Source organism: Olea europaea, chromosome 5 (genome assembly GCF_002742605.1).
Source record: "Olea europaea var. sylvestris chromosome 5, O_europaea_v1, whole genome shotgun sequence".
NCBI classification, from domain to species: domain Eukaryota; kingdom Viridiplantae; phylum Streptophyta; class Magnoliopsida; order Lamiales; family Oleaceae; genus Olea; species Olea europaea.
The window spans coordinates 6,991,706-7,008,750 of record NC_036241.1 but is presented as its reverse complement, the minus strand read 5'-3'; the positions used below and the strand labels follow the sequence as shown (position 1 = coordinate 7,008,750).

The window sequence follows — 17,045 nt, the reverse complement described above, 5'->3', positions numbered from 1 at the left end:
GGAAGCAAAAAGAAAAAGCCCAAAAAACCCAAATCTCAGAATTGAAAATCAAAACATAAATTCTTGTCACGGGTCAAAATTACAATCAACAGCTCCTTCAAATATTTTTTTTTCAAAGAATATGTGTATTTTATTATATAATCAATAGAAATCTACACATTAGTAATTTTTTAATATTGATATAGTTTATATTTCATTTTATCATTCAATAATAGATTGTGGATTTCACCAGTATAGAATCGAGAGAAAGTAATTTTAAACTAATTTAACAAATTTATAACCTCTTTGTATGTATTTCAATTACTGCAATAATTTTTTTAAACGAATTTTATATTTTTGAGGTTATCTTTTGTGTTAGGTACATATAAAAATTTATCTTTTGATCAATGATTTCGAGTTAGCATATGATGTAGTGCAGAAGTAATAAAAATAAATATGAAAGACACGTTATAGAAATTTCGTTGATTCCAAATGAATATCGAAACACAATCACATTTTAGTTTCTATTCATTTTTAAGAATATCCGAAATTTAAGAGTAGAAAAAATTATTTGATTCGTAAATATTATAGTGAAATTGGATTAAAAATGGGAGGAGATCTCAATAATTAATATTTTATTTCAATTTAAAAAAAACCCCCCCTTTTGCCGATTAATATTTAAAAAATTTAGATTGCCTATTCTCTCCCCCAACCAAGCGAGCAGCAAGTGGGAAAAACGCAAGTTGGAGGTATGCGAAGAATGGCCTTGGGAATGGCGCTTTTATTACTAATCTGTTGGTGGAATCCAATTGGATAAGGCAATCAAAGAATTTATCTTTCGTCTGCAGCAGTTTGAAATTATAATTGGTTACCTTCTTGGAATCTCCATGAAACTGCCTCCCAACAACTTTGACAATACTTGGGCATTGTTTGATCAACGTTCTTCAAAAAAATATACATATTCTTAAATAAAGATTTGATATCATTTTAACCGTACGTTCTTTAATAAAATAATACTATACGTAAATTCAAAATTTTTCTTTATTTTTTTTAATTATATATTTTCCATCAATGCACTATTCCAAAATGTACTCTCATGAAAATAATGTAGCTCAAACAAGGGCTTAATTTTAGTAATTTATTATAATGTTAGGACTGATTTTCTTTCTATGCAAGAGATATTTTGGTGATTTAAATGAACTAACATTTTAATGAATAGCAATGAATGAAACTCAAACGTTAGATGGGAAAAACTTTGATGAGAAAAATATTTTCTAGAAGTTGATTCAATAATTTTTTTTTTCAAAGTAAATGATTTGATGAAAACAAACAAGATGAAAGATCAATAATTTTGCTCCAAAATATCTTATTTAAATGCTCTTAAAAAATCTTTCAATGAATGTAAAGTGAGATGATATTTATAGAGTATAAAACGTCAAAAGTTTTGAGTAACTAGACAAGCAATTGGATGTCCACTTTCTGAGCTGGACAACCAAAGTAGCCATTGTAAGTCAAAATTCAGAACGATTAGAAAAAATGACCATTGGACGAATTGGACGTCTAGGTCAATAGAATTTTCTCCTATTTCTCCTTCTTGAATGTTTTGAAAAATTTAGACTTTTAAAGACGACATATCAGGGCACTAGTATAGATTGACAGATATGGATTGCCCAGTTTTAGATTTTAATCTTTGAAACTTTCTTTTTGTGTACATTAGCATTTATTATAAAGGAAGTAGTACTTCCTATTTTATTACTTTCCATATTGGTTACTTTAATTGAAAGGAAAGGAGTACTTCTTCATTTATTGCTTTCATTGATATCATATTTTACCACGATATTCCTTCATCACAAGTAAGGGTATATTAATAAAATCTCGGAGGTACTATCTTCCTTCCAACAAAAAAAAAAATAATAATAAATAAATTGGGGTTGTTCTACAAAGACTTCTTCTTGGATAAAGCCATTTAGAAATGCGCTTTTAACATCAAGTGAATCATTTTATGGCAAGCAAATGCAAGAAGTATGCAAATAGGTTTTAATCTAGCAATCGATGCAAAAGTTTCCTTATAGTTGATGCCTGCTTCTTAGTTGTAACCTTGGGCAACTAATCCAACATTGTTATGCACATTTTCATCTTTTTTATTTCTAAAAATTCATTTTATACCAATGACAATTTGATAATTTGGTCTAGCGACTAAATCTCTTACATGATTTTCTTTCAAATTGATTTTGTTCTTCTTGATAACTAGTATCCAAAATTCATCAAACTCAACTTTTTTAAATTTCTTTTGTTCAATTTGAGAAATAAATGCACAACTAATAAAATAATTTCTAGTAAAAGTTCTAGTAGTAATACCTTTTGATGAATCACTAATGATAAGTTCTTTTGTGTAAGAGGAACAAATCTCCAATTATTAAGTAAAGTTGGAACATCTTGTACCATGGGAGATTCTATTTCACCTTTTTGAATACTTATTTCTTTCTCATGTTGATCTTTAGGGTCATCCTTGTTTTGATCTTGGATATTTATTTGCTTGAAAGGAATCTTCAAACCTACATCATTGACAACACATTTCTCTTGATCAAGAGGATTAGTTTTATCAAAAGTTATATTAATAGATTCTTCAACTATTATTATTATTATTTATTTTATTTTTTTGTTTGAAACTCTATAAGCTTTGCTAATAGATGAATATCCAAGGAAGATTCCAATATCGAATTTTGAATAAAATTTTCTCAAATTTTCTATTGTGTTTAAAATGAAATACATGCAATCGAAACCTTTAAAATAACTGATATTAGGAGCTCTATTTTTTCCAAAAATCATAAGTTTTTGTTTTCTTTTAGCTAACTAAAACTCTATTGACAATACAACAAACGGTGTTAACGACTTCGGCCCAAAAGTATTTTGGTAGGTTATTTTCATTTAGCATGGTCCTAGCCATTTTCTTGCAATGTACAATTATCTTTCTGCTACACCATTTTATCGAGGAGTTCTAGGATTTGAGAAACTATGTTCATATCCATTTTCATTACAAAAGTATATCCCTTCTCGTTTTGATCCTTTTATACAATAGCGTTTAAAAGGATTTAAGGCTTTATCTTCTAGGCCTTTATGACCCAATTACATCTATAAAAGTCGTCGACAATAATAAAGGCATAATGTTTACCATCTAAACTAGTGGTTCTAGATGGTCTAAAAAGATCCATGTGGAGGAGTATAGTTGAAGAGTATAATTTATGTTTAAAAGAACTTTTCACTTATTTTCCAAATTGATAAGTATCACAAATCTTATCATTCTCAAATTTTAAATTTGGTAATCCTTTGACAAAGCAATTTTTGAAATTTTTTTAGAGAAGGTCCATGCTAACAAGTCCCAATCTCCTATATCACAACCAAGTATCCTCTTTTAAACTTGATAAATATTTTTCATCACTTTCAAATTCAATATCTATGATACAAATATCTTTACTTTGGCTTCCTATAAATATTATCTCTATTGATGTAGCATCATTAATAAGGTATTGGGAAGAATCAAAATTAACATGATATCCTTTATCACATAATTGATTAATATTAAGCAAATTATGTTTGATGTTATCTACTAGTAAAATATTTTCAATTGAAGAAGAATAGTGATTACCAATATTTCCAACTCCAATGATTCTTCCATTTGCAATATCGCTAAATGTGACATGACCTTCATCCTTCTTTTTGAAGTTTAACTGTAACGTTCTATCTCCGGTCATGTGCTTGAGCATCCATTATCCAAGAACTATTTGCCTTTCATCTTCTTTGGTACCTCATCTTCGATTGCTATGAAGTACATGCTAGTGACTTCTTCTTGACTATCATTTTTATTGCAAGCATCATTGTCGTTTTCATCTCAAGTCGCTTGGAGTGCCTTTTTCTTAATACTCACTTTTTTGTTTGGGCATTCGGTTCTCTTATGACCAGGTTTGTCACAATTAAAGCAGATGATTTTCTTATATTCTTTCATCACTCTTTTCCTTTTTCTTTTGAAATCTCCAATTATTTTGAAAATCTGTCCATTTCTTGACAAGAAGAACTAGATCATCGGTCTTTTCATCATTCATATTTTCACTTGTAGTTCTTTCTGCAATGTCGATTTTAAAGCAATTTAGCTCTTAGGAGGCACCTTTGATTATTCTTTGCTCTTCCTTGTTTTCTCCTTAGTTTTGATGTTATTGAGCTCATAATTCATCAAGGTTCCTTAAAGTTCTTTCAATGAATATGAGTTGATATTCTTTCTATTGTCTATCAACATCCTTAACGAGCTCTAATCTTCTAATAGTGATTAAGCTTTTTACTTATAAGTTCGCCATTAAATTTACAATTAAATCCTTTAAGATCATTAATGATATTGGTGAAGCGAGTAATCATATCAACAATAGGTTCAACTTGTTCCATGAAGAAGTTTCAAATTCTTTAACTAAAAGATCGATCTTGGTCTTCTTAACTTTACTAATACCAATATTAGTAACCTCTAATGCATGCCAAATATCATGTGTGGAATCACAAATACTAATACGATTAAATTCATTTATGCCTAAAGCACAATAAAGTAGATTTTAGGCTCTTTTATTTATAGCTAATTTTCTTTTATCGTCTTCGTCATACTCATATCTAAGTTTTGGAATGGTTTGATCAGGTTTGCCATCAATTTTAATAATCTTTATAGGCACATAAGAACCATATTAAAAAACTTCCCAAATGTTATAATTTATTGATTGAACATAAAATCATCATTCTAGCTATCTAATAATTATAATGTATGCCATCAAAGAAAGGATGATGAACTGTTGAATGCCCCTCAAGACTTTGAAGATTGTGGTTAGCCATTACTCAAGATTATAATTTTTTTTTTATTTTAAAAGTGAGCACCAAGTTTTGATACAAATTAAAAGCCCAATAATAGCTAACCAAGATTGAGTGAACTGGTTTTCCAAAACTTTTTCAAAAAATTAATTCATAGTATGAATAAGTTTGGAATAGATATATTAATCAAAGTGTACAAATATGAAAGCAAAAAATAAAAGAGAAAATCATGTGCAAACTATATAATTGTGAGGATCGATCCAAACCGATGATTTAAGTCCTTCGTTATTGAGCTCTTCATTATGAACAAGACATTTTCACTAAATTTGATTGACTTATGGTACAATCCCAACCTTTACATGCCTTTGGCAACTTAAATACAAGAAGCATCGACATTATACAATATTGAGCTTTTCCTAGACCTTAATGTGATCAACAAGTTTAAAGAGAAATGATTTTATAGTTTGAAACTTAAATGATATAATAAATTAAATAATAGGAAAATAAGCTAACACTTTAATGAATAGCAATGAATAAAGCTCAAGTATTAGGTGAGATAAATTTTGAATAGAAAAATGTTTTTTAAAAGTTGATTCAATCAAAAGTTTTTCAAAGTAAATGATTTGTTGAAGATAAATAAGATGAAAGATCAATAGTTTTGCTCTACAGTATCTCACGTAAATGCTCTTAGAAATTTTTTCAATGAATGCAAAGTAAGATGGTATTTATAGAGTACAAAACGCCAAAAGTTCAGGGTAATCGGCCAAGCAACCAGATGTTCGCTTTATGAGCTGGACGACCAAGGTAGTCGTTGTGCTTGGATGAATCAAACGTCCGCATCGATGAATTTTTTATTTTTTTTTCAAATTTTTCCTTCTTGAATTTTTGAAAAATGTAAGGTTTTAAAGGACTTTTTTCACTTTTTTCTCAAGGTAAGTGATATTGTAAAAGATGTTCTAAATTTGAATTTTAAATTGAAATTCTTACCTCTTGAAGAATAATTTTTATACAAGTGTTTATACGAAAAAATTCGTGCATATAACTTATTCGCTGAGTTTTCAATAATTCATTGTTAAAGATTGGAGCGTTGTACCTTTACATGTGAATACTAACATCTAATCCAATATCTTTTATGTTTGACTATGAAAGTTCTTTGTCTCGAATGATTTTTCTTGAATGTCTGACTTCCATCTTGATTTTTATCGAATATCCGATGCGAGTCTTTTGATAGTGATATTTTGTCCTTAATTGATTAGCTTTGCAACAATAGTTTTCAAGATTTAAATTCAATTGTTCGATATACAATTAGCTTGTTCTTATGATCAAAATATTAAGGATGAAGTCAACCATAGGTCAACAGAATCATGGTGTTGAATAATATTACTTATTTTAAAACGAATAATGATATCTGATACTAGTGATGTTAGAGTTCAAGTTTATGTGATATTATGTGAGATGTTTAATTAAACGTGAAGTTATGTGATTTATTTGATTGAACATGTAATTTCATGTCACTAATGTTTGCACTTATACATGCGTTAAATATTAGTGATACTAAATAGCATTACTCTAAAATGACTTTTGGGCAAGACTCTCCAAGAGAATAAATTTAGGGATATTCCAACATTACTATTGTTCAAATTTTAGACTTTTAGTGCAAACTAGTCAAAGTTGAACGTGTTTTGCACATTATTTTAAAATATTTTATAAGTGATGTAGAAGTAATATTTGATATCAATTGTTGTTGGAAGATTTGATGAGTTTCGAACGAATTAAAGAAATAAAATTTAGCATAGAAATTTAAGAGAAAAATTGTACTCAAAATTATACTTTCAAAACTCAATTTCTATGATTGAAATTTTTTGTAATGATGAAATACTATAAATGATCAATCTTTTAAATTACAATTGATACATAAAAATTAATGTTAATACACAAATTTAAACGTCCATTCAAATTTTTAGATACATGAATATGAATAAATTCATCTATAATAACTCTATATTCATATAATTCAAGATTCATCAAGTGAAGATTCATTGAATCTATATTAATGTGAATGTTAATTAATTGAAAATTAATAACACAAATTTTATAAAGGACAATAATTATGTAATATTTATTAAATATTGAAAAATGAAAAGTGATGTATTATTGAAATAATTGAATTGTAGGAGGGTTAAAATCATCCAAAAAATAATTCTCCCTTGATGTGATACTTTAATATATATTATAGATGTGAGACGAAAACATAACAAGATGACTAAAAAATATTATTAGCGTTTCACATGCACGAGATTCGACAATCGAAATACGAAGGTCCTCAAAAATCTTGACATGGAAGAAAACAAACTAGCATGGATTATGTCATATTATAAATTTTTATAATTTCAAAAAATGGTAATTTATGCAATTTTATTGATAGTTAAGTGTATCCTATTGTAATTGAGATGGAAATTATTGATAATGAAAGTATAATGATGTAACTCATTGTGAAGTATTATTAACCTGTGATATAATTAATAATAATCAAATAATAAAATAGATTTTTTACATTTCTATATTCATTTTAACTTTCACATTGATATATTCAAAATAAACATATGAAAAAAAAAATTAATAGGCTAAAAGACTCATCCTTCCCGAGTTGTGTGAACCACGCACGACTAAGCCCTTGTTTGAGCCACATTCCTGTTAAAAATACGTTTTTGAATAATGTATTGATGAAAAATGTATAGTTAAAAAATAAAGAAAGCTTATGGATTTGTGTATAATATTATTTTATTGAAAAATACATAATTGAAGTGGGGTCAAATCATCATTGAAGAATTTATTTTGATGGAAAAAATGAGATTCAAACAAGCGCTAAATTTACACTCTTAACAAAGATTTGTCTAGGTAAATCGATAACAATCATAAATATAATTTTTTATTTTATGTTTTTGGTTGCTTGATTTTTGGTGCCTATCAATTTTACCACAAATTATGAGCCTGTTTGACAATTATTATAATAGAAAAAAGAGTTTTGAGCACTATTTTTAAGAATGTGCGGTTAAAAATAGGATAAACCTTTTTGTATATGAATAAAATATTTTATTGTATGAATATAATTAAAAATGATCATATAATAAATCAAAAAATAAATTAATGTTCGTCAAACAGGGTCTGAACCTTTAGAAGAGTAGAATTCTTAAAAAACGGAGGTAATTATGTGAAGATGTCATTTTCAGAGAGATGAAAGTTAAAGAAAACAATATCAGAATCAAAGCGGGAGAACAATCAACTTAAACATGATTACGGAAGATTAAAGAGTATAAAAATAAATTCTTTACCTATAAACATTTTCCAAATGAGGAAAGGTAGGGAGAATACTCTCTTCCCGAATATAGAAAAATCCCAATCCAACTCACAATTTAAGAGTGGAAAAAATAGAAATAAATCTTGAATTTGATTTCAAAGATATAGCAAAATCAAACAACACTTGAGTGAAATTTTGTGGATCTTAACTTGTGAAGTGTGTTTTTTCCCAAATAAAGTAGACTGAGCATAAGTACCTATTGAAGTTTGTAATTTATTGCCCATAAATTTTGTGTTCTTGGGACTCTGCCAAATTAGTTTTAATTTTCATATTTTTCTGGAGATTGCAGACTTGGGTTTTTCAAGATAAGGCAGAAAAATACCCAGAAAAAGTTTGATTATCAAATCATGGAATTTTTTGGATGAATTCGTGATCATATTACAGTGTTGGAATATTAAAATGGCGGATCTGTATGGAAACAATGAATCAGAAGACATGTCTTCTTTTCTTCAAATTATTCTTCAAAATTCATCAGATGTTGCTGCTGCTGCTACTTCTACCCCAGCTGATGGCCTGTTCAGCGACACCGGGGCCGCGGTTCCGGTGGCAGAGTCTTCCTCTACCATCAATTTTTCTGATCCCAGCAATTTCTTTGCCAAAGAATCTGATGGGATCAGTTCTTCAGCAAAACTTGGAAATATTGGTTCCTTCTTCGAGGTATACAAATTTGAGCCTTTTAAGTAGTTTGGAACTGTTTTATTGGTTTCCGTTTTTGGTGCTGATGAGATATTTTTGTTTAAATTCTGAGGTCTTAACTTTGGACTTTGATTTAGTTGATAATAGTACAGTAAATTTGTGTAAAATCCAGTTCTCAAGGACCGATTTTCGGTTCAGATCATATGAGTTAATAGTTAACATGCAGTTTNAAATTATGATGCAAGTTTCAATTATGTCATTTGATATCGGCTTTTGTCATGCAATTCTCGTTGGATCTTGCTTAAAGCATGCGCTCTTACTATAAGCTATGAGATTTACAGGCAATTTCTTTTCACATTTTTTGTCATACCTCTTCGGGTTTGTTGTCTCAGTTTTATCTTTGTTCCTTGGATAATTAATGCGTATCCACTTGGTAGTCACAACAGCTGCTGAGGATTGTAGTCTGGATAAACTACTTTTCTCTGGGAAATGACAAATGGAGCAAAATATTATTCTTAGTATAGTGGCTGAACACGATTTCTAATATAAATTTCACTTGCAGGATACCTTCTCTCCTCTTGTTATTAAAGAATCTTTCATTTCCTTGTTTAAGGATTAACTGCTCTAGAGGGTGACATTAGCTTTTCTTAGTGGTTTATCTTTCCATTAGAACATGTTAGATATTTTTGATTGATCTTACTAATTGCAGTCAGCCATGTAGTGCTTTCAATGGTCACACTGTATTTTCTCACAAATATTATGGTGGAATTAACTCTGTTATAAATATATTTGGTCATCAACAACAAATCAGGAAACTAAGCCTCGCTCTTAAGAAAGTTGGGCTGACTTGAATCCGTTTTCTTTAATTGCTTCAGTTCATTGCTAGGTCTGAAAGAGTTTTGGTCTCTCCCATGCTCATTCTTTGCCTTAATGGGATTGTTCAAACAAACATCAGAAGAAATCTATGCCTTTATTGGAAATCAACCAAATATCCCTTTACATTACATATTAGAATGTTGTATATTTATCATTCTTGTATGCTATATACGTGTGTGAGTAATGAATATTGTTTTGGTTACGATAGGGTCAGTTCCTCAGCCATATTAAATTTGTATGATATGTTAGAAGGGACCTTACCTTGGCCTATGGCTTACGGTGTCATAACTTTACCTTTTTTGATGGTTGGACTTCAACTTCTATTTCACCCTCTGTAACAAGCATTGAAATTTGATAGTAACAATGTGGAAGTGGGAATATTCTATTTTATCAAATTAGCCCCGTATTTTTGGTATAAGGTCTCCTCATCGAGCATTAGCTATAATTGACCTGGTTTACTGTTTACAAAAACCAAAAATCTCTATGAAGATTAAAAGCATAAATGAAACCAGAGATTTACCTGTGCTGAAGGGTCAAGAAGTCAGTGATATGATGACACGGGATCCACATACATAAGTGCGAGTGAAAAATGTTTTTACAATAACGGCCTTAAGGAGCTGAATTCCTCCTCGACTAAATGCATGTTGATCTACTCACTCTCATCGAGAGACGTGTGCTGTGAAGCTCTTAGAAGATCTATACTAATTGTAGACTAGTATACCCTTCTTCTGAGCTTGTTAGTAATAAAAATACATTTTCAGATGTTGACTATGAGAAACGGATTGAGTTTGCATCCAGGCTACTTACCGGGATCACTGCCATCAACATTGGTGTCCCAATCTGGTGTGGCCTTTGATGAAGGGAACATATTGCTCAATACGAGTAGACGAGCAGATACTCTTTCTCAGGAGCAAGAAATTTTCAGAGAAACAGCATTTGAAACTTCCCATCATGCTTCATCATCCCAGCCAATTTTCATACCCTCCACGACAACAAACTTCAACTCTCAAATTCCAGCTGGCTTCACACCACCTGTTCAAAATAATTACGGACTTCTCAATCATCTGGCATCTTCCAAGGTAACACTGCTCTATACTTGAAGTAAACTATGATCTTTGACAATATTTTTCATGATTGACACCATGTTCCCCAGAATTTCCAGGATATTTGCCGGGATGGTACGCTATCGCGCTTCCAGTTGGATACAAATTTCTCTGGTAACAATTCATCACCAGGCGTGTCTTCATAGAGAATGAGTAAACGACGTGAATGCTGTTGTTTTGACTGCTGGTGACCATCGCAAAGTTGAAACTACCATTGTTTTAATATTTAGAAATTGCAATTCGCCTGAAAACTATGCATACTGACCTTTTAAGATTAACTGTGTCAATAATGCTCTAGGGAAGCGTTATTGAACTCTTCTTAAATTACTGAATAACATTTTAGATTATTTCAATGTTCAGAGATTGGAAGTGTAGGGTGTTGAATATATATTGCTGATAGGGGATTTTTTTCTCCTTCCATTTTCATGATTAAAGTGCTGGTAACAGTTGCTAAAAAGCTCCATTTTCATTTGTATAGTTTCAATGAACATTGTTACAAATCGGATAATTCATCCTTGAAAATTGAAATGTAGATGATAGGCATGATGAGTTAGTTAGAACTGTAAATTTCGAACAAAAACGACATGCGTTAGGAGGGATATCAAGAAAGGTGAGCGAGCCAAGATTGGCCCGCTTGCATCCAATTCGGATTTAAACCCGCTGTGAGGCTTCAATTGTTCAGTCTAAAAATATGGTTCAAGGCTAGCTCGAATCGTGACTACACTACAAACTCGCCAATGTTGCAGTTCAGGATAGTGCATCCCGTTGTTCTTTCCTAACAAATTTTATTTTTTCGAATAACTTGGCTAGTCATCATGGTTTCAGGTTGGACAATCAAAGTTGACTCAACTTTATGGTGAAGAAACTTGTGAACCGGCTTGTATGGGATCGAGTAGGTTTCGATTCTGTTAGGTCAGCTTTGAAATCACCATCTACGTAAGGCTTCACATTTCTCGGATTGCGCTTTCGAGTTCTATGTTAGGGAGAAATTATTTAATAAATGTAGTTAACTCTTTAAAATAAATATGAGATACTTTCTATTTTAAAGAGTTAACTCTTTAAATTGACATTTTAGTTTAAAGAGCCAAACTCACTTTTTATAATTAAATGCACTCTAAGTGTTTTAATTGAAAATGTAAGAAAAATAATTTAGAGAAAAACTTGTTAAAATAAAAGATAGAAAAAAATAATAAATATTTTTTAGAGTAGTAAAATTAAGTGTTATATATATATATATATATATATATATATATATATATATATATATGTTGAATGTCATTTTCATTCATTTTTGACAATTTTACCCTCCTTTACAAATAAACAAAAAGAAAAAAAATAGAGAAATAAGTGCAACCATGGTCCAAAATTTTCAAAAATGAGTTACAAAATTGTTTAACTCTGTATAAAACCAACAATATGAAAATCACCAGCAATTGGCAAAACCACCAAACGAAGAACAAATTTCAATGGAGGAATGCCAAGACCACCAAGCTGAGTTTAAATTAAAGACAACACTCAAAATCAGCCTTAAACATGGACGCAATTGCAATGGAAAAATAGGGGCCTACTATGTTTTGGTCGGACTGAACCAAAGAAATCCTAACAGATTTGAACTTATGAAGCTCCAACAAGGACAACCAAGTTGCTGGCCAAATAAGAAACTGCAAAGATGGAGCTGGAATCTGGCCAAACAAAATGACTAGGAATCTAAAGGAGCTCAAATACCTTTGACAATGAATGAATAGTCTCACTCGAAACTTTAATGAATCTAGACGAACTGTAAAAGACCTAAACTATTGAAATGAAAAGGTTTGGTGATGAACAGAGCACATTATTGTATTTGTACAAGAGTCTTTCCTTTGAGGTGTAATTGAACTAGGCCATACTGGGGTGGAGTATGTTTGAGCCAAGTATACAGCAACAGCCAGAAGTATCGCAGGTTGTGGCAAAGCCAGTGTGAAAGTAGCATGGTTGCAATTTGTAATTTTTTGAAAATTTGTAACTCATTTGTAATTGTTTGAAAATTTGGGACCATTGTTAATTCTCTATTTTTTCTTTTCTTTTCTTTTTGTTTTATTTGTATAGGAGGGTAAAATTGTCAAAAATGGATGAAAAAGACGTTTAGTGCAAAGAAAGCTCGAAGGTAGATGCAAAAATGTCAAAAAATTAAAGATATGGACTTTTTCACAATAAATTTGAAAGGTAGGAATGTTTTGTGCCAATTACCCTATATACACACACACGCACATACAACAATTCAACAAATCTAATTTAATTCTTGAGGCTTAACATTAACTTTCTCTTAATAGATCATTTTCTTCCATGTTTGATTACTAATAAATTGGTTGGAGACTGGAATTTCTGCCTCCCATTTGGTTGAGCCTCAAAATAAAATCTATGAATCCACTAGCAATTCGCTGAGTATAACGTGTAGTCGAGGAGAATGAAATACAAAAGGCTCGCAAAAAGCTTAGGATCCATTTCCCTAACCTAGGCTGGCTACAGGTTATCGATGAAAGGCACATGGGCCAATGAATAAAGCATGATGTTTAACTCAATCAGTTAGTGTAAGAGCTAATAAGGAGTCGACATTTGTCGTTATCTCAAAATGACTCAATTACCCTAAGACTTGGAGGAAAATCTATAAATATCTCCTCATTTGAAGATAAATGTATGCTATTCAAATCTCCATCCCAAATATATATTTTCCTTCTTGCTCCGGTTTGAGCCAGGCCCGGTCCTGGGCCGAGGCGAATGAGGCCTCAGCCTTGGGCCCAAGATCTTAGGGGGCCTCATTTTCGCCCCCTTTTTTTTTTTTTTTTTTTATCCATCCGGCCCAAATGAAACCCAATCCAATAACTAAACCAATCCCAACCCAACAATACATAAATCCCAACCCAACAATACATAAATCCAAATCAAATCCAATCCATTCCCTAAATTCCCAAAATAACTCACGTGAAAAATTCAAGAACTGCCTCCAGGCTCCAACTCACGACTGTGAACCCACCGTGACTCCCCTCTCAACATTGACACAGTCCAGGCGTCCGGTGAGTGACGGCGACGGTGAGACGGTGAGTTCACCACGAATGTTATCTTCCTTGTCCCTTCTTCAGTTCTTCTGGCGTTTGCTTCTGCTGAGTGTTGGTTGTGCTGCCTACTGCCGAGTCACCTACTGGCTACTACCTAGTTCGCTCTTCGCTGCTCGCCTCCGCAGGACCGCAGGCTGCAGGTCCACCGTCCGCCGACCAAGTCCACAGAAAGCCCCTTCCCTCTGTAACTCTGTCTGGCTCTGCACTCCACAGATTCGGTTTTTTGCCATTTGTTTGCTGGTTGATAAATTGTTGATTTTGTTTGTTTGAATTTTGATCCTGAGCATTTTATTGCTTTGATGTTTCTTTACATAATTTATAATTACATTTATAGATCTGCTATCTAGTTCAAGTGTTCATTTTCAATTATAGGGTAAATGGGTAATGATCTAGGGTTTGAGACTTTTTACAGCTGAAACTGAAATTGTTATCAAAATATCAAAATTAAGAGTAGATTGCTAATTAATATGATATTTTAATATGTCTCATAGGCTAACCTTTATGTTATGTGTATTGAATTTGAAGACTTCGTCCCATATACTATAGACGGGGATATTTGAACATTGATACAGATATATGCATGGATGATGTCATGATGCTCAGTGTGCAGAAGTGTCCATCACCTTTCAAAAATTTCTTACTAAATTTTGAAGAAGATCACTTTTTCCAGGCCTTGATTCTTGTTGAACTGAACCTATGGAACAAGTCTAATTTTCAGAAGACATACAATTTTGATCTTCTGCAAAAGTTCTTTGTTATAAGAAATAAAGTACAAAAGTTACATTTCTTTCTAGGATTGATATCTGTTGCTTAAGGGTTATTCACCATTTTAAAATCCTTATTTCGTGCATGTGTTTTTACTCTTGAGGCATTGCCACTCAAGAAAAGTTCACTAGTCATATAATTGTATTAAAAACGTGAGGATTTTATATGATACTAATTATCTAAAGGTCTCTGATTTACTTGAAGTAATGTTGTATTCACTTTTCACCTTGTAAACTGGCCCATATCCACCTTGTCCAAGCTTGTTGTTTTCTGAAAAATTATTGGTGGCTTTTGAAATTGTAGATGCGCGGTACAATGGCAGCTCATAATCTTTCTTATGGCTTTCAGTTCTACTTCCTGAAACATGGGTAGTATAAGCATGTAATTTAGCAGAGAGAAGTTGAAAAGTGAGAGTATTCTAGACCTAGTATTAGTTAACCTTTCACCATAAAATGGCACAAAGTTACCCACCTTCTGTTCTCCATATTGTGCAATTTTTCTTCCTTTTTCGATAATATAGCGTCAAGCTCAGGCCCAGCAGAACCACCCCCATCGCTGTCAAACTCGATATCAATATTTTTCTTCCCTTTCCTTTAGAATCTGCAGAAAGTTCAATCCAAAAGTACTTATAGTCTTTCATAATGACACAGATCATTCTCCTTTGTTCTCTTGTTTTAAGTGGTCATTATCAGATTGCTCTTATGTTTATGTAAATAATTTTTTGGCATCAAATCCAGTATTTCAATATGACCTTTATTCTCGTATCATATGATGTTAGAGAAAAGATAAACATGTTACTTACCTTGCTCACATAAAAAGTTTGCTAACTGTCAGAATTATAACTGAATAAGGTCATTGATAGCATAGTGCACCGAATTATTCATTGATTGTTTAGCATATTCTTACCCAATTCAGAAGAAGCCATTCTAATGTAAATATCTTGTCCGTGTGAAGATAGATCTCTGATGTCAATCAAGTCTTCATACCAAAACAAGCATCCACTTCCCTCTCCGCTGATATCTAACTGCGTATACGCCATACAAGAGCAATCCTTTAAGCACTCCACTTTGCATTCTTCAAGAGTCATACTCTTGTTATACTTGGAGTTTCGGGAATCTGGTAATTTAATTCCTGAATACTTCAAAAATATGTCACCCTTTAAACAATTCAAGGGTGTCCTTCGGTTGCAACCATTCGTCCAATCTGACCTACTCCAACCTTCTGGATCTTTTGGCTCAAATTTATCAAGACATACACATGCAGGAGTATTTGCAATATTGCAACTACCATAAGCACCGCACAATTTGTAAGTATCACAATTATCTGCTGGAAAATTGACGTAAGGGATCCAGTCATGGATCCGATCGACCCATGTCCAACGTTGCATAGTACCAGACTGAGTCAAAATAATCCTTGAAATAACTGAACTGTCAGTGGCCTCTAGCCTATGGTATACCTTGTCCTTGTTCATGATAAATACAAATCTGAAATTCGTATCCTGCACTGAGTTTGTTTGCCCGCTAAAGGCAAGACCATTCCATGGTCCCAGTCTATACAGAGTAGTTGGACCTCTTTTTATGACTAGCTGTGGATATCCAGTTGGATCCAAATGAAATGTAAAATCCCCTCTAGCTGGATCGTCATTGGTCTTCCACGATGACAGGTAGCTCTCTACACCTGTTACAAAGTTCCAACCAATATTCACGCCTGGTAGGGACGTATCGCTTAGATAATCAAAACTCTGCCAAAGAAAATTATCTGGACGATCATCATTTGCTTCTCTAAGGACAAGATTTCCAGTGTCCAACAATTGTAAAACCGGTGTCCGAGCAACTCTTGATGTATTGGAAGACCATATGATGTTATTAGTGTCATTCAGAACGACCAAGATACCCGGCTCCATTACTTTCAAGATGCCTGATGAACTTCTTACTGGAATTTCCCTGTTGGCTACCCAAACTGCAGTGCTATTAGGTATCTTTTGGTACCAAATTCCCACATACCGATTATTGGAGTTACCAGGGCTGAAAAATCCCAGTTCAAATCTTCCCCCTGATGAAACCAGGGTGTCGCCATCTCTAAGAATCTGAGTTGTATTAATGATATCTATAGCTGTCGAAATCTTGAGGATGGATGGTAAAAATGATAGGAGAAGAAGAAACGGTACATGTTTAATTGGTTTCTTCATTGCCTCTTGGGCATACAATACAACTAAAAGAATTTCAGATTTGTTCACTGATGGAAAATTGACAATAAATTGTTTAATTTATTGTATAATAATAATATAGAATGCTAGTCTGTAAAGTAAACTAGTTTGAAATTATTAGCTACACGAGTTTGAAATTTTTAATAATCTATTAGTTTATTCCTCTTTTTCAATCATCAGTATTTTTA

The 17,045-nt window shown here is 32.1% G+C and overlaps 2 protein-coding genes across 2 annotated transcripts; one reads left to right on the top strand and one right to left on the bottom strand.

The window, feature by feature from the left end:
- Positions 1-8,165: 8,165 nt before the first annotated feature.
- LOC111394191 lies at positions 8,166-11,220 on the top strand. The gene is made up of 4 exons (XM_023019957.1): positions 8,166-8,859; positions 9,525-9,555; positions 10,408-10,770; positions 10,854-11,220. The coding sequence occupies exons 1-4, from the start codon at positions 8,579-8,581 to the stop codon at positions 10,938-10,940; spliced, it is 762 nt and encodes a 253-aa protein (XP_022875725.1). The 5' UTR covers positions 8,166-8,578; the 3' UTR covers positions 10,941-11,220.
- Positions 11,221-14,347: 3,127 nt separating this feature from the next.
- Positions 14,348-16,981, bottom strand: LOC111394510 (G-type lectin S-receptor-like serine/threonine-protein kinase At4g27290). Its single transcript, XM_023020367.1, has 4 exons — positions 15,558-16,981; positions 15,123-15,251; positions 14,878-15,008; positions 14,348-14,580 (listed from the first exon to the last, which is right to left on the bottom strand). The coding sequence occupies exons 1-4, from the start codon at positions 16,837-16,839 to the stop codon at positions 14,527-14,529; spliced, it is 1,596 nt and encodes a 531-aa protein (XP_022876135.1). The 5' UTR covers positions 16,840-16,981; the 3' UTR covers positions 14,348-14,526.
- Between the last annotated feature and the right edge of the window lie 64 nt (positions 16,982-17,045).